At 37.1% G+C, this 19203-nt stretch overlaps 1 protein-coding gene across 1 annotated transcript in view; it reads left to right on the top strand.

The window, feature by feature from the left end:
• The window catches only part of col24a1 (collagen type XXIV alpha 1 chain), a 111544-nt gene that overhangs the window by 43621 nt on the left and 48720 nt on the right, over nt 1-19203 (top strand). Inside the window, exons 12-24 of the mRNA XM_081387093.1 lie at nt 422-466; nt 1824-1877; nt 4398-4442; nt 12481-12534; nt 12620-12664; nt 13387-13440; nt 14281-14334; nt 15273-15326; nt 17495-17548; nt 17824-17877; nt 18115-18159; nt 18305-18358; nt 18677-18721. Of these exons, the coding sequence (XP_081243219.1) occupies nt 422-466; nt 1824-1877; nt 4398-4442; nt 12481-12534; nt 12620-12664; nt 13387-13440; nt 14281-14334; nt 15273-15326; nt 17495-17548; nt 17824-17877; nt 18115-18159; nt 18305-18358; nt 18677-18721 (657 nt within the window). The remainder of the gene's footprint in view (nt 1-421; nt 467-1823; nt 1878-4397; nt 4443-12480; nt 12535-12619; nt 12665-13386; nt 13441-14280; nt 14335-15272; nt 15327-17494; nt 17549-17823; nt 17878-18114; nt 18160-18304; nt 18359-18676; nt 18722-19203) is intronic.

Genomic DNA, 19203 nt, shown 5'->3' with positions numbered 1-19203 from the left:
TATCGTTTCGTACATGCAGCAGAACATTTTTACTGATTCATTTGTACGTTTCCTGTACACTTGCCCCAAAGCATGCTTCACTCGTTTTCCGTACTGATGGACGAGTCAAAGCGATCGCAGGCCGCAGATGCTGTTTATATCTCACAGTATTTCCTAATATCAGCATAATGCTGCTAATGCTTCGTCCGGACATGTTAAACTGACAAACACACAAGGGATGATTAGGGATGAACGTTGTCAAATCTGCCATCATTCTGGGATTTACAACAACTCTCAACACAGACGCAAATTCCCAAATGAATGACGTGATCCTGAAAACACACAAGGCAGTGTTCAGATTGATGACACCCCCCGGCTCAGAATGATCGATGTGTGTCAGATCAGATTTGTTTGTAACTGCGATCATCTCGATGTGTTCCAGGGAATTCCGGGTCCGGTGGGAATCAAGGGTCCCAAAGGAAGACCGGTAAACTCTCCCTTCCTTTATAAGCATTAGTCAGGGGTTGTCATGCAAATGAGTGATGCATATTTAAAACAGATTACTTATGGGTATAGAAAAGCAAGAATCTGTGCTTGTCATCTGCCATCCAACTGTGAAGCCAATGGCATTATGCAGATGGAAGACGTTATGCATGTATAAAAGGCTGCATTAGTAAAGAAACATTGCTTTAATTCTTGAAGGAATTGAGAGGGTTATTCTAATTGATGTGTTTGTGGGAAACACTTTCTGCCTCGAAAGAAAAAACAATAGAAATGCCACAGAATCTGCTATTCATTGTACAATAGCAGAAATGAATCTGCAATAACTCATCATTCTGTTTTTGTGACTTTAGAGTAAATATTATGTAAAATATTATTAAATAAATTATTATTAATTTATATATATATATTTTATATTTCACATTAAATTCCATTAAATCATGTACTACTAATAATAACAAAAAGAAAAAGTGTTACATTTTATTTTTAATAAAATATATATATATATTTTAACATTTAGGTTCAGCAATTGTATGTACATTTTATTTTCTACCATTAAATTATATAACAATAATATAACACATATATATGTTATTATCAGTGTCAGCCATTAAAAAGTTTATGGTTTTCAATCAGGGGTTTCTGTGTTGATGTTTTAAAAAATCTTATCATGACATATATAACTATTTAATTCAAAATTTGTCCATGATCTGTTTTATAACAGATATACGTAAATTATACTATACTATGTAATACATAAATATTATACTGTATTATAATGTAGCGTTTTTAATGTTCTCAATGGAAATGATCCATATATAATGAAATAATGATATTTGTTTAGACACGCATAGTTTCTTCGAGTGAATAACTCTTGATGAAGTTAATATAATCTTTAAGCTTGTAAAATCTCAGCTGATTTAGAGTGTTGTGCCTGAGAAAGCCCTGAAACATCACATCAGAGCTGCTGTGCCAGCTGGGCTCGCTGCCCGTCGTCTGCAGGAATGATTAATCCCAGGCATCTCCAGTGAGGATGAAAGCTTTTTGGAAGACTTTCAGAGGCCTTGGGCTCAGAGAGACACAAGCAAACATGCAGACGGAGAACATACTGTAAAACACTGCAGATTCTTTACTTTTCTTTACATGCACTCATCATGTATAGAGAAATACAGTAGAGTCAAACAACTTCAAGATCAAAGTCACAAGCAAACTCACTGTTGGGATGTGTGTGATATGATATCATGGAAAAGCATTACCTCTGGACACGAGAGTTCAGATGTTTGAATGTCAGCGTGACTGATGTGAGACTGACAGCGTTTGAGCTGATCTGAGGTCTGTTCCAGGGTGTTGTTGGCGACGCGGGCGAGAGAGGACTTCCTGGACCTGATGGAAACCAGGTACGTGTTTCTCTGCCTTCAACACTGCACTGGATTTTTGTCTTGTTTTCCAGTACTAATATCTAAACACTTTTAAAAAAGACCTTGTTCATCTGTCTTTAGTGTGTAATGTTGAGTTCTTCTCTATATCAGTGTCAGTGTATCTGAACTCCCGGGAATGAACACGTCACAATATTCCTCATTATAACTAGATGTACCGCAGGGCGGTACAAAATATGACCGCCGCTCAGGCCTGCACTGGCTTTCCACAAAAATAAATGACGTGGAACAATTTGGCTGTATTGCGTGTTTATGTATATACCTAAAAAAAGTAGTAGTATGTGCATGTGTGTGTGTGTGTTTGTGTATGTGTGTGTCTGTGTGTGTGTCTGTGCGTGTATGTGTGCGTGCGTACATGTGTGTGCGCGTGTGTGTTTGTGTGTGTGTGTCTGTGCATGTGGATTTGTATGTGTGTGTATGGGTGTGTGTCTGTGCGTGTGGATGTCAGTGTGTGTGACAGTATCATCCTAAACCAGCAACCCTTCGCTCAACAGCACCATCTACAGGCCGATGAGTGTACAGTCACTAAATGTGCACATAAATGAATTTATTTTATACCCCCCCATGGATGAAATTCTACGAAACTTAGCACATCCCCAGAGGATGTCAAGTTAATCATACACATGAAATATGGTGCAGTTCTGAACATCTCAACTGAAGATAGGGGCGATTAAAGCAGAATAATATTGCATTTTCATTTTTTATGGGAGGGGCGTAAATCACAAATGAGTGATTATAGGCTAGGTTGATGTAGGCCCTTAAGACCAACATACCATAAAAATTTCTTCATCCTCGGTGCCACAGTTCAGGTAGTTATGTAGGAAAAACTGCATTTTTGGGGTTTGGGGGGGCCCAGCTCGGGGGGGGAGTGGCCCCCGGGGACCAAACGAAATTTTTCCGTAAAAGTCTAGTGGGGCTACATGCCCACAAAATTTCATGTTCCCCGGTGCTTCGGTGTCCCTGGTATCGTTGACGGAAAATTCAGTAGGTGACGAAAAAAAAACAAAAAAAAAACTTTGACAATCCATATATGTCATAATAATTCATACGCAGAATAAAGGGGCGGGGCCTGGTTGAGTTAGTTAGTAGTGTGTTAAACTGGCGGTTATGGTAAGGGGTGGTGTGGCGCAATGGATAAGACACATGCCTTTGGTGGGAGAGACCTGGGTTCGAATCCACTGTGAGACACCAATGTGTCCCTGAGCAAGACACTTAACCCCTAGTTGCTCCAGAGGCGTGCGACCTCTGACATATATAGCAATTGTAAGTCGCTTTGGATAAAAGCGTCAGCTAAATGAATAAATGTAAATGTAAATGTAAATGTAAGGGGCGGGACATTTCCCAAACACACTCAAAGCGCTCGACCAATCACAACACACTGCTCCAGCCGACCAATCAGAGCACAGTGTGCTTTTCAGAAGGAGGGGCTTCATAGAGACAGGAAGTAAACAGAGCGTTACTGACAGACTGGGAAGAGAGGAGCCGCAACAATGGAGAATATGAGGAGAATAATCAACATTCAAGCAGGAAAACCTGTTCTAGTAGAGCACAACATCAAGAATTTGTGAAAGGACGTAATATGGGCTCTTTAAATTAAGATACATTTACTTGAGAAGCAAAATTATTGAAGATAACAAGACTTGCTTTCTGAAAAGTCTTGCTTTCCCTTTAAATTAAGTTTATTTTTCTGACCCCAATTGGCAGATAATTGTTTTTTGTTTTAAGCACAAAAGGCACTTTATTTTGATACATTTTCTTCAGAAAACAAGACTTAATATCTTAAGTAATTTTGCATCTTAAGTGATGATTGAAGAACGTTTAGATTCTGGAGTAATGATGCTGAAAATTCAGCTTTGATCTCACGAATAAATGTACATTTTACAGTATATTCACATAGAAAACAGCTGTTTTACATTGTAATAATATTTCACAATTTTACTGTATTTTTTTATCAGATAAATGCCGCCTTGGTGAGCAGAAGTATATCATAATCATAATTTGAACCAAACCTAAAGGATCCTAATTTTATTCCAACATAAAAGTTATCAATACAGATATTATATTTATCAATAGAAAATCAAAATGAATTTAAAGAAAATCTTTCTTGATTGTAAACGGCCTAAACTTCCCAAGTGATGTAATTTAACTCTTCAATGTCCAAAATTAAACAGAGTATCAAATAAAAATGTATCCAGATAGTCAGATTCTCCTTGTTTAATCCCATTATAATTGATTCCAAATTATGATAGAGATTCCAATAGGAGTCTATATACATGTGCATAGAGGATATTTTGACTATAGATGGTGTTTCCACGGTTTTGGAAGAATATCATTGTGCTGAAACCCCAAGCAGCTGAAGGGATATTTGATGTCTTCCGCACAAAATCAGTGTTAAATAAAAGCAAAGAAAGTTTAAAGATGTTTGAAAATAATGCAGACAGAAGTGCAGAGCTGTTTCTCATGGTTGTGTGTGTGTTCCAGGGGCCCGTCGGAGGAACCGGCAGCAGTGGATTCCCAGGCCTGAGAGTGAGTCCTAAACACACACACACACACACACACACACACACACACATAAACACAGAGTTCAATCAGCTTTAACTTCTGACAGCCGATGCAGAATCCTCGTCCTCTCTGGAGCCGTGCGGATATGACTTCATACGTATATCGCCGATACCGATAACCGATTATTCAGAATGATACCGATAGTTCGATTTTTCTTAAGGAAAACAAATCTCTCCCAACTAATGCTGTAACTATACAGGGACTCCTCTCATTTGGTAAATCACTATAATACTAGAGGTTAAAATTAACTACAGAGCCCTTTATAACTGCAATTTTTTTAGGATATAATAATCACACTCAAAAACTTAAATGTGTGTATGTAACTCAGTTGCACGTAAGGTAGTTTTCATAAACATGTCTTCATGACAAATTTATTCAAACACACATATATAATTAACAGTAAATAAGCTTTTCTCTAGTGTTTATAGCTAACTAATGAACTCTGAACATCAGATAACTCTCCTGAGGTAAATGTGACGTTATATCGTTCTCAAGCTGTTTTATTGACGTCTTTCTGCGGATGAAACACTGATTGATGGATTTCACGAGACATTATTCCTTTCAGGAAGTTGTTCTGTATCTTTCAACATTCCTTCTGATGTTCTTTTATGTTTATTTGCTGCTGTAACTAGTAGTAAAGAGGAAGAAATTAGGAAATTTACCCTTTTGTAACCTTGATTATAATGTTATAATCTAAGTTACATTACATCAATAATCAGAATACTTCTACAAAGTAATATAGTTCGTTTGCATAACCGTGTACAGTTTTCAGTTGCGCATGAATACAGAATCAGATTCAGAACCTGTTGTAAAGTTGTTATCTGTTTTTTCTGAGGTCTTCTGGTTGGTTTTCAGCAGTGTGTTCTGCTACTGTAAAGAGTTCAGTCCCGCCGGCAGCTCCTGCCAAGAGAATATTTATAATACTCTGTGTGTCCTGGCGTCCGTTCAGCAACAGAACACTTCAGCATTATAAGATAAACTGCTGGATGAGAAGATAAATTGCTGGTTTTAGGCGAGATGAAAAGAGACAGAAAGCACCTGAGGTCATAGTCATCAACATTTAATCATTTAGCAGACGTTTTTATCCTAAGTGACTTACAAATGAGGAGAATAAAAGAAACAATCACACCAACAATAGGACAACAATATGTAAGTGCTGTGACCAGTCCCAGTTAGTCTACAATACACGTAGCTAGGTATTTAAAAAAAATACATTTTTATAGATATATAGAATAGTAAGTGTGAGTATTACTGTGTCAAGTGTAGATGCGTCTTCAGCAGTTTCTTTAGTTTGGCTGAAGACTCAGCAGCTCTGGTTGAGTTCAGCAAGTTTATGAGGAGAGGAGTGACGTGCATCTCTTCGGCTCGATAAACACACTCTTGCTTCAGCATCTGGATCAGTTGCAGAGGTTGACAGATGCTGGAAGGAGAGAGCATTACAATAGTCCAGCCTGGAGATAACAAGCGCTTGGACCAGGAGTTGTGTAGCTCTGATAGGAAGGGCCTGATCATCCTAATGTTGTATAAGGCAAATCTGCAGGACCGGGCAGTTCTAGCAATGTGGTCTGTGAAGTTCAACTGATCGTCAATCACAACTCCAAGGTTCCTGGCTGCCCTGGAGGGAGTTATGGATGATGAACCTACAGCTGAATGGAGAAGTTGTGCTGAAGTGTTGAGTTGGTCGAGAACACAAGCAGTTCTGTCTGATCATCGGGTTGGAATGAGGGAATGATGGGAAAAGCCATGTTTAATGTTTCTGAATGACAGACACTAGTGATGACATGTAGATGGAGAAGAGAAGCGGTCCCAGCACTGAGCCCTGAGGCACTCCAGTAGCTAGATGATGGGTCTTCAACACCTCACCCCTCCACGACACCCTGATGGACCTACTGAGAGGTAATAGTTGAACCATTGGAGTGGAGTTCCTGAGATGCCCTTCATCATGAGGGTTGACAGGAGGATCTGGTGGTTAACTGTGTCAAAAGCAGCACACAGATCCAGCAGGATGAAGACTGAGGATTGGGAAGCTGCTCTTGAGTCTCAGAGCTTCAATAACCGAGAGCAGGGCCGTCTCAGTTGAGTGATGTTTTTGAAACCAGAGTGGTTGTTGTCCAAGAGGTTGTTCTGTGTAAGAAACGTAGAGACTTGGTTGAACATGACTCGCTCAAGCACATTTCAAGTGTTCAAGTGTCACAAACATCACATCAGGGTTTGTTAGCAGGAGTTGCAGGAATAAGGAGATAGCATTGCTTATTACTATTAACATTATAATTAATGCTATTAACATTAATAACATTATAGCTTTTATATATATATGTGACACTTGAACACTTGAAATGTGCTTGAGCGAGTCATGCATTATATAATATATAATTTTTTTTTTTTTTTTTTTTTAAGTCTACATAGCTTTTATTCATTTTATTTCAGCTTTAGTTATTTTAGTACACCATGTTAAAATAAAAATGAAAAATTTTGCTTTGACAACTAGCTGAAATAATATATTTAAGTTCATTTAAGCAACTTGCGCTTAAATAAAGCAATCCAAAAATAATGCTAAAATGTTAATAAATGAATTGATTTTTATGTTTTATCAACAGTTACTTTAGTTTTTAATCATTTATTTAAATATTTTAACATTTATTTAATGATTTAATTTTTGAGTAATTTGGCCATCCATGATTTTTTATTAGTTGTTGTTGTTTTATATAAATATGTCTGTTTAGTTTTTATACATTTTTATTCCAGTTTTAGTTTTAGTTTCGTACATCAAGTTAAACTAAATGTAAGTGATAAATGTTGAAAATATATATTTTATTGTATTTCAAGTTTATTTTATTTCAGGTAACGAACATCATGGTTTTAGTTTTAGCTAACGATAATAACCCTGTTAAATTCACTCCTACATTCCTCTTCAACTCTTTTCCTTCATTGGTAATGTGTGATTGCAGGTGTGTTTGCTGCCATGTGTTCGGCTCCTGCACGTCTGATTCACGCGTTAAAAAAGCCAATCCTCTTACATGTCATGTTCAGGAGGCAGTCTCTAACAGTCGAGGACTCTTCTGGTTGTTCCGGCTTTAAAACACACATGTCCGAGGCTGGCCGAAGCCCCAGAGTCTCGTAAAGCGGCGGACAGAGATGTCAGACATGTTTCTCTGCTGTCGGGATGTCAGGCGGGAAGATTTAAAGCGGGATGTTGCGGATTCCTGATGCGTTTTCATCCTGCCTTCGCTGTCGTTCCTGTATCTGTCGGCCGTCCCTTCCTCAGATGATGATCCGTGTTTTCGTCCTGGTGGCGGAGAGGGTGTGATGTGTCTTTCAGAGCCATGATTTCAGTTTTGTGCAATGAAATGTTGAGTCGGACACGCTGAAACGAGAAGTACATGAAATAGAGACAAAATAAAGGTTGCAAAAGGGGTTTTTCTCAGCGATGCCATAAAAGAACCATTTATGCTTCCCTAAAGAACCTTTCATTTTTTTCTTAGTGTGTGAAGAACATTTTTTTACTTATTTTCCTCCATATGGAATGAATAGATTCCACCGATGCCAGTTAAGAAGCTTTATTTTTAAGAGTGTAGAACAAGAGAGGCGTGCTTCTGTTCTTGATCCGTTATTTCATGCCAGCTTTACATAAATATAAACTGTATAAACCATACACTACCGTTCAAATGTTTCGGGTCACTTTTTGAAGAGAAGTTAATACTTTTATTCATCAAGGACTTATTAAATTGATCCGAAGTGACAGTAAAGACATTTATAATGTTACTTACAATAGATTCTGTTTCAAATTAATGCTGTTCTTTTGTACTTTCTATTCGTCAAAGAATCCTGAAAAATAACATGTATGACTGTTTTCAACACTGATATTAATCATAAATGTTTCCTGATCATCAGATCATCATATTAGAGTGATTTCTGAAGGATCATGTGACACTGAAGACTGGAGTAATGATGCTGAACATTCAGCTTTGATCACAGGAATACATTACACTGTACTGTATATTCACATAGAAAACAGATGATTTACATTTTAAATAAATATATTTCACTGTTCTTACTGTATTTTTGTATTTTACTGTATTCACAGCCCCTGAACTTTTGAATGCAAGCGTTTCATTTTTGCATTACCTTGCGTGTCTAAAGTTCCCAGAGTCAGCTTGCACTAACTATTGTCTGTGAATCTGACATATTAGCACATTTCTCTCCGAGTCCAGAAGTTTTGCATCTCATATTCCCTAAGTAGAGACAATAAGTCAACAATTTTTCACCTCCTTCTCTTTCTTCTGTCATTTCTTTCTCACGTGAGGCGGACAGAAAAGCTTTTCCATGGCATGTGTGTGATCTGTGGATCTGTGTGTCCATTAAGACCTCTTTCAGCTCCAGATGTGCAGATCTCCTTCAAGCCACACATCTATTAAAACGTCTCCCTCACACTTACCATGTTTTTTGCACATGTACTATGGTAATACCATGGTATAATGCTAATGCTTGAAATTATGTAATGATTTGAAATTATGCTAATGTCTCTCTAATACATAATTTTACTTGTTGTTCACTAATAACAGCCACTCATGCTACCGGTCAAAAGTTTTTGGTTTTTAGTTTTCGAAAGTCTCTTCTGCTCACCGAGGCTGCATTTATTTGATCATAAATACAGTAAAAACAGTGAAATACATTTATGTACAATGTAAATCATCTGTTTTCTATGTGAATATATAGTAAAGTGTCATTTATTCCTGTGATCAAAGCTGAATGTTCAGCATCATTACTCCAGTCTTCAGTGTCACATGATCCTTCACAAATCAATATGATGATTTGATGATCAAGAAACATTTATGATTATTATCAGTGTAACTGGGATTCATTTTATTTTTCAGGATTCTTTGATTAATAGAAAGTTCAAAAGAACGGCATTTATTTGAAATAAAATCTTTTGTAACATTATAAATGTCTTCACGGTCACTTTTGATCAGTTTGATGCGTCAGTGATGATAAAAGTATGAATCTGTGCAGTTTTCCTGTAGGCTCCAGGTGAAGTGGAGGCTGGTTCCAGACATGCGTGCGGTTTATTGTTTATCGTCTGACGGCCGAAAGCCTTTAATGAGAAACAGCCTCACAAACACTGTTAGAAAAGCTGAGCACACACCACAGGCGCCGGATCTGCACATGGTTTCAAATATACAAATATGGCCAGAAAATATTTTAGAACAATATATTGTTAAAGGTATACTATGCAAATTATTATTTTATTTTTTCAAAATTAGCCAAATTTAAATAATGAATAAATACATCATCAATGCTTCTCCCAAAACATTATTTTTCCCTGCTATAGAATATATAAATATTTTCCCAAAAAATATATTATTATTACTTTAAATTTTTTAAAAATCATTACATTATTCATAGCTCAGTGGGTCATATGCACGTGATAGTTACAGTGCCTTTTGTAGCTTGTGCTTGTAAAAGAAAAAAGTTCCTCCTGCAAGATATCGTACATTAATACTTAACCTTGACCTTCTGTCCTGATCCTGAGTGATAATAAACACATTTATCTCAGCGGGACCCTGGGTAATTCTCTTCTCTCCGGGGGAAACTGCACAACCCTGTGTGTGAGAGTTAAATCACAGGATAATGTGGATTTAGGACTTTGAGTTCATTGTCAGTTTGGAACATGTTGTTGAAAGCAGACGAATGTCATCAAGGGCTTTCGCACCGGAGGAACCTCTTCATAGTTCCTAGAACTATTGGCGGAAGTTCCCGGATTTTGGCGCGTTCACACCGCAGGAACTAGGAACGATTTTAGTTCTAGGAACTCCTTTTGGAGGAACTGATTTACTCCTCCTTCAGAGTCGGTCTAAACCAGCGCTATAGGAACTACAGTGACGTTAGTGTTTGCTGATTGGCTGAACGCACGCGAAACACCAGCACACACCAATTTTAAAGGGGTGGTTGATTATGATTTGACTTTTCTAACTTTAGTTAGTGTGTAATGTTGCTGTTTGAGCAGAAACAACATCTGCAAAGTTACAACGCTCAAAGTTCAAATTAAAGGGAGATATTTGCTTTTAAAGAAATCACTTTTTAAGGACTACAACAAACGGCCGGTAGAGACTACACCACATTCCTCCCGGGTTAGTGACATCACCAACACTAAAATATACATAACCCCGCCCCCTGAACACGATTTATAGATTATCAAAACAGAATATGCTAATCAATAACATAATTTCATCAACTAACCATTCAGAAATGTCCTGTTGCTTCTACATGTTGTCACTTCTTGAGTCTCTCCATCTTTGTCTGACTCCGGTTTGAACATAAAGGCTAAAAGTTTTTGAAATTTTCAGTGCATGTGTGTGTGAGTGCAAGCTGTTGAAGCTCCACCCCCTGTGCCGGGAGCAGCAGCTCATTTGCATTTAAAGGGACAGACACAAAAAAGTGTGTTTTTGCTAGGGGTTGCACGACTACTGATTTCTGCTAGTCGATTTCTTATCAAAACAATACTCGAGTTACTCGACTACTCCTGGTTCATGCTACTGTAAATGAAAATACATGAAATGGCTAGATCTTATTAATAAACATTTATTAATTCATAGCCTAATGCAACAATTACATAAGTAAACTCTCAAAACATTTTTGAACATTTTTAAATTTTCATGTAACAGTCTAAAGCCAAATAAATAGCCGTTCTTGCCTTTCATTTCAGACGTCTGCTTTTAGGGGCCGTTCACATATCACGTCTTTTCCGCGCTCAAGGTCGTTATTTCAAATCTAGGTGCGCGGCGAGCGCGCTCATAATGAAAGAAACATGGTGCGCTAGTTTTTCCAGGCGGGTTTTTCCTTCTCATCTCCAGAAATATATCTAGTAGTAAAGCTAATGCAAGGCCTAGAAATCAATTAATCCTTTGCTGAATGATACTTCGTCGTCGTCATCATGGAGAGCGCAGTTTGGTTGCATAGCAACGACAGACGCCACGGGAGCGCAAGCGCTTGTAGGAGACAGCGGCACGGCCGCGCGCGCTTTCCACACGTTTTTAGAGGCAATATGTGAACGGCCTCTTTCAGAGTTGGCCAATTACAATATTTTTGGCATTCTTGATGTAATACTTCCACACATCTGACGTATGGTGTCTGTTGGTGACATTCGCCATTTTTAATTCATTTATGGTTAATGGACGCTCGAGTAGTCGATTGTTTCCAACAGCGTCGACTAGTGGTTGAAGTAGTCGATCTATCGACTACTCGACTAGTCCATGCAAGCCCTAGTTTTTGCTCACCCTCAAAAATTTACAGTTTTAACATGCTATATAAAAATATCTGTGGGGTATTTTGAGCTGAAACTTCACACACACACTCTGGGGACATCAGAGACTTATTTTACATCTTGTGAAAATGGCATTATATCACCCCTTTAAAAAAGCTGTGTAAACGCACAAATTATAGTCTATATATTTACTCCAGACACTAACTCTACGGACATGGAAAACAGAGATAGATGGAGCTCTCAATCTTTACACTGAGGAGAAAACCCAACGCAGCTTTGAGGAGACCGAGAGAAACATGATTATGTATTTCTGCTCAGCAACACTGGACATCAACAACACGCCATACGCTAATAACTTTTCATATATTTACTTTCTATGTATAACGGTTCTATATAATAACATATTAGACAGAACTGTTAGACAGATCGTAAATGAATGAATACAGAGAATACGAGCACTGGCGTTCTCAGCGCCGTCAAAATAAAAGTCCCAACAACAACATATGTCACTTCAGAGTTCCTACTGGCTGAATGCAACCATGAAAACGTTCCTATGGGAACCGTTAGTTCTCGGGGAAGCACCCTAGTGGCTCGTTCCTAGAACTACCCGCTGCGAAAGACCTTATAAAGACCAGTGAGAGTGTCCTGACAAATCTGTCATTCGGTGAATCTGTAAGGAATCATTCACTAAACTACAGTAAAGATGAACTGCTGCTGTACTGATGGAGTCTGTTCCCGCAGGGTGATCCCGGGATTGAGGGACCCCGTGGGATTCCTGGCATTGTGGGACCTCAGGTAACGGCCCGTCAGTTACGCCTCGAGCTGTGTGATCTCTAACCTCATTGGCTGGACACTGAAGATCTTGTTCTCTCATTGGCAGGGCCTGAGCGGAGGGGCGGGGCCTCCTGGAATGAAAGGTGATAAGGTGATTTAAATATTTATATTATTGCAGCGAACACGTGAACGTATAAGGTTCATTCCTTTGTAATTATATGCATGATCTTTGGGATCAAAACATTATTTTCTTCTTTAGTATTTTTGCCTTGTTTTCTAAACATTGGTGCTCTTCGCGTGTCGGTCAAAACGTTTTTTTTTTTTTTTTCAATTGGATGTTTGTACTATATTTTAGTTTGTAAAATGTTTTTATTTAATATTTTGTATTTTATTTCAATATACATAATTTCATAATTATTAAATAAATACAATTCAACGCACAAATATTAAAAAACAGTGCAGTTCTTGTTTTCAAATAAATGTAATCATTTTAAAACAGTAACTGAAATAAACTAAAATTACATTTTTTTTATCTAATTAAATTCATGATGTGCCGATTAATCGCACATCAAATCTGACTGAGAAATTACTCCCAAAAGATTTGAAGTCATTGTGTTAAATGAGAAAAACTTCAAATAGACATTACAAAAAATATATAGATATAATATAGAATATTTTCTCAGTGATGGTAAAATAACACTAGCTGGAATCTAGACAAAGAAGAAGCTCAAATATGATGTAGATTTTCGTTTATGTCACATTTTGTTCTAATGTGAAAACATATGTGCAAACTCTTGTGTTCTGTTCCCTGTGTGTTTAATGTCGGCGCTGTATTTGAGTGTTTTCTATAATCTGTGATGCTGTATGATCTAGAGTGAACCTGGATTGAGGGGTGAACCAGGAGAAAGAGGTTATCAGGGAGACAAGGTGAGTGTCAAGAGAGGCAGAATAATATGTTATCAACTTTTACATGGTCATGAAATTGCAAAATTGGTGCAAACTTACACAGACTGTCCACTGATGGTCTTACTGGAGACATCTGAAGACTGACAAAAGTATAAACTCAAAAGCATTACGTTAATTACATGGCTTACATTTAAGCATTTATATATTTAAATTGCATTTAATATTACCATCCATTTGGATTACACAGTTTTAGCATCAACTATACATAAATTAAACCGGTAATATTTCTGCACTCACAAAATCATGCCATAGTTTATTAATAACTATTTGCATCCATTTGATTCTATTTAAATAATCATATTTTCTCATTCAAATGGCTTTGAATCAGATTAAATCTGTTAATTAATTAAATTAATTCAGTTTAAAAGTGAACACGGTTAAAATTTGGAACACGCGATATTCAATCTGCTTAAATGTATGAGATTAAAACAAATTGGATTTATTGATGATAAATATATGAAGTTATTGTGTATTTAAAATACTTTCAATTTATTAGTGCTATTACAGAAATATGACCCGTTTCATTTATGTATGAATGACAAATATGCATCACTTTAAGTTTATTAGTTTTTCATGTTAAAACTGTGATACAAATGGATGGAAATTTTATATGCAATTAAAAAATCTTATAGTTTTTGAGTTTGATTTATTTTATTTTATTTTTTTATCAAGTAATCATTATCTTCAGGTGAAGTAATGAGACTTGGTCTTAAAATGTGTGAATCTTTTCTATATCCATGGATTTGATGTTTGATGCAGACAGCGAGGAGACTTTGTGTTTTATTTGTGTTTCTCTTCCAGGGAACGGCTGGGAATCCCGGCCCAACAGGACCACGCGGAAAACCAGGACCGATTGTAAGACCACCTGTGTTCTTCTTCCCCTGTGTTAAATACAAATGAAGCTCTGTGATGTTCTGTTGAGTGAACTACACTGCAGAAAATGATGGTCTTCCTCTCGTTTTCCAGCACAAATATCCAAACATTCTTAAAACAAGATACTTGTTTTAGAAAGAAAATGACTTCAGATATCAAGTCTTGTTTGGCCAATGGCGGGAAAGTGTTGCGTCATAAATGACGGGAAATTTGGTCAATGGCGGGAAAGCATTGCGTCATAAATGACGGGAAAGCATTGCGTCATAAATTACGGGAAATTTGGTAAATGACTGGAAAGCTTTGCTTCATAAATTACGGGAAATTTGGTAAATGGCGGGAAAGCGTTGCGTCATAAATGACGGGAAAGCGTTGCGTCATAGATTACGGGAAATTTGGTGAATGTCGGGAAAGCGTTGCGTCATAAATGACGGGAAATTTGGTCAATGATGGGAAATTTGGTCAATGACGGGAAAGCGTTGCGTCATAAATTACGGGAAAGCGTTGCTTCATAAAAGACGGAAATTTGGTCAATGGCAGGAAAGCGTTGCGTCTTAAATGACGGGAAACCATTGCGTCATAAATTACGGGAAATTTGGTCAATGTCGGGAAAGCGTTGCGTCATAAATTACGGGAAAGCATTGCGTCATAAATGACGGGAAGTTTGGTCAGTGGCGGGAAAGCATTGCGTCATAAATGAAAAGAAATTCCGCATAAACTGGCTTAATTTTGATGATTTTTTTCATTAACCAAGAGTTAATATCTTCAATCATTTCACTTCTCCAGTAAATGTATCTTGATTTAAGAATGTTAAGATATTTGTGCTGCAAAACAAGACAGAAACACTGAGGAAGAACATGATGTTTGCACATTTTGTGTGGTGTCTGATGTGATGTTTATAGTTGATGTTCTCTCTCTGAAAGGGGAAAACGGGTGAAGCGGGCCCTCGAGGGCCTCCGGGGCCACCAGGACCCGAGGTGAGAACCGGCACTCAGTCGGAAGTGACTGTATTTGTTGAGCTGTTGAATTGTTTCAATTCTTGCTGTGATGAAACTTTCAGATGCTTCTGCCAGATAGAAATGAAAATTAAGCAATTCTGTGCTGATTTTGAAGGAAACTTGCATAATTGTGTGGATTGTTGAAATTTGTTAAAAGCTTTCAAGTGGACTTAAGAGCTGAAAATATCATCAGAGTAGCCAAAATTGCCCAAAAAGCCAACCAGCTGTGAAGTTACAACATTACAAACTTTGATTTAAAGCAACAAAAAAAAAAAAAAAAAAAAAATACTTGGCTGTGACCTTAACGGCTTTAGTGAGGGAAAGAACTACAATCCCATGAAGCATTGCGAACAACATAACTGACTGAAAAATTATGGAGACATATTAGACTATTCATTTAAAGTTGTTGATTATCTCTAGAAACAATATATTTTTAGTTTATTGCAAAATATGAATATGCAAATACAAATATTTAGGTATTTTGCCAGAATAGCGAAACTGGATTACATGCTTTATGGGAGGGGGCGGAGCTAAAGTGCTCTTTTGGGTGTACTCTCTGATTGGTGGAATGTTTTGCACAGCACTATGGGTAATGTAGTTTTCACTACGAATTCAGCTGTTAAACACGATTATATCAAAAATGGAAATAATGCTAAAGGATGGCTTCAACTAAACCATAAACCATCCATAAACAACCTCTGAGCTCACAGTAGGGATATCTTTTCCCTATGAAGAAAACGAATGGGATTGTAACAATACCTCTAGAAAGCTAGCCGTTAGCATTCCCATTCATCTCAATGGCCTTTGCGAGTGTTTTAGAGGTCAGTAACTGAGGTGGTTTGGTTGTGTGTAATAATCTAATTTTGTTTGAAGGGATTTGGTGCATGTGGACATCAGATGGCTTTCTTCGTAGTTTAATACAACAGAACATTAACTAAATTCGAGCTGTTTATAGTCTTCAATAAATAGCCTGAATTGTGTCTTTCTTGGCAGGCATGTCTTCTTCCTTGTTATTTGTGTTATTTTTGTGTTTGGTGAAGATGATTGATCTCTTGTTAATCCCAAACATGATTGTGGCTCTTCATTAGAGTAAACACCGACGCATCCGTGCGGCAAATGGATGAAACTCGACCAGCGCAAGAGTTTAGCGTCTCGCATGCTAGTTTGATAGCGGCTAAGTGGCTAGTAAGTTGCCCTCTTGTGGCACTTCTGTGTTATTTTTATGAATACATTTTTAATATATTAAAAAAAATCTAAAAAGGAAATTACTTTTGTTAATGCACGTTCCTGGAATAATTGTGTACAGCAACATTTTTAGAGATATTAAAACTTTTTAAACTTTTTAAATCATTAATTAATTATAAAATATTATTTATACTCAAATGATATCAAAAATGTATAGTAATAAAAAATAATTATTATTATTATACATTTTATATATTTAATATCTTGCTGCATTCGGAAATATTTTTTTGTGCAAAATATTAGACTAATAATTAGTGATTATGATTACGCAAATATTTATTTAATTTAAAAATGTATTTAAAATGTTATTATTTATTTTAAAATATAATAATCATTTAATTAAATCATGATTTAATTATTAAGTAGTATTATCAAAATATTAACAATACTGTATAATGTTTTTATGATACAACTAATAATAATTATATTATTATTAATTAATAATCAATGATGTTCAATAGAAGTATAATAATAATGTTAATGTATTATTTGTAATAATTTTAATTGACGATCATTTATTATTATTATTATATATTTTATTTATTTTTGTCTCATTATGACATAAAATGGATTACAAACTGTCAAATAAATCCTGAACTTGGCTTTGGATCTGTTACCGTGACGACCTCTCGCTGTCCATTCACACTAGAAGTAGTCATTAAGAGCATTTCTGTTTAATAACATGATGGCATGTCCAGTAAACCATTTAAAGAACTCTTTCTCATAAGTATAGAAAATACTAGTTATGAATGTAAACTAGGCCCTGACCCTTATTTATTGCAAGTGGGTGTGGTCTAATGGCAGGTGGGCGGGGCTTAAATGACAGCCGTTTATCACCTTATAAGGTGAACATACGGTGAAGCTCATTATGCATTTTAATGTATTTATGCCCATGTTTTTAGGGTTTCCCAGGAGACATTGGTGCACCAGGACCGAACGGCCCCCCGGGACCAAAGGTAGAGAAAACTTTAGTGCAAATCTTGGATGTTTGTTGTACCAAAACATAGATATATGCTTGCCTAGATTCCTATACACATCATATTTGTTCCAAAAGGCAGGTATTAATTTTGTTGTTCTAAGATAGCTTCATTTTAAGTGTAGTTTCGCTCGTGATGCTGCTTAAACAGCGAGTTCATGCGTTACTCTTCCCCAGTGTGTGAGTCTCTGAATTAGAGACATGTGCTTTACCCAGGGTTCATCAGTGTGTGTGTGTGTGTGTGTGTGTGTTTAGGGTATTCAAGGATCTCGGGGCCCCCAGGGACCACCAGGGCCAAAAGGAACAGAGGTAAAGTGTTCATCCATCCATCCATCCATCCATCCATCCATCATCCATCCATCTGATACTACAGTAGTATGGGTATACAGTGTGTGTGAGATCGGTTCAGTTCTCCTCCTCGAGCTTGTGGTGTGATGCGTACGGTGATGGAAGGAATGTAGTCTTGTCTACAGGCGATGTTCTGTGGGATCTGTGGGATCTGATCGCTGAATGTTTACTAAAACGCTTCCTCGTGTGTTTCTGCAGGGAGACGAAGGCCCTCCGGGTCCACCTGGAAAGCCGGGTCCCAATGTAAGTGTCTTTCTTTCTTCCCTGATTAATCTCAGATGAACATGGAGGAGATCTGATATAACGGCTTGTTGTGCGTGTGTAGAAGAAGGTTCATTTACAGTCGTGTGTGTGTGTGTGTGTGTGTGTGTGTGTTGACCCTCTACAGGGCCGAATCGGTCGGAAAGGTTTCATCGGTGAACCCGGACCTGAAGGCCTGAGGGTAAGTGTCTCCTCAGCAGCAGAAATTATCCCACCTGTCAATCATCAACCATCATCATCATACTAGAGCAATATGGGGGGAAAACCAACAGCCATTTTTATGTACAGTATTTCCATAATTGTTAACGTTACTCTCTGCTTGACCAGAATATTGATAATTTGTCCAAATGTGAGATTCATCACAAAGGATAAATTCATATCACTGTTTGGTTTACAGTCATGGATTGTTGTTGATGCAAGATTGTCAGTTTGTTGATCTGGTTTTGATGTTGTTGTTTTTTTTTTTTATGTTTCATGTTTGTTTGTTTTTTGTTCCCAGGGAGAAATTGGAGACCCAGGGAATGCTGGGAAAAATGGCCCCCCTGTAAGTACAAATAATATTCATCCATCCATCCATCCATCTCTGTCTATCTATCTATCTATCTATCTATCTATCTATCTATCTATCTATCTATCTATCTATCTATCTATCTATCTATCTATCTATCTATCTATCTATCTATCTATCTATCTATCTGTGTATCTATCTACACAGCAAAATCTCCAGAGTAAAAATAACTCAAGAGTACATATGGTCCCTCTCTAAAGAGTGTTAAAGTAACACTGAATCAGAGTGAAAGTTAATGAGATAATTAAGTGATTAATTAAACAATGATTGAGCATTAGTGATGAACACCTGCTGTTAACAAGCAGAATACTAAAAAAAAGAGAAACACAAGAAAAATATTTAGACGCACACAGACATCAAGAATCAGCATATGAATCTCAACAATGGTGACATGCTTCATGCCGCAATGCATGCTGGGAGCCACCATAGTATAAAACTCATGGCTCCCAGCATGCATT

This window comes from Scardinius erythrophthalmus, assembly GCF_964197995.2.
Source record: "Scardinius erythrophthalmus genome assembly, chromosome: 15".
Lineage (NCBI taxonomy): Eukaryota > Metazoa > Chordata > Actinopteri > Cypriniformes > Leuciscidae > Scardinius > Scardinius erythrophthalmus.
Note: the sequence above shows the minus strand (reverse complement) of the source record. Positions and strands in the feature narration are given on the sequence as shown.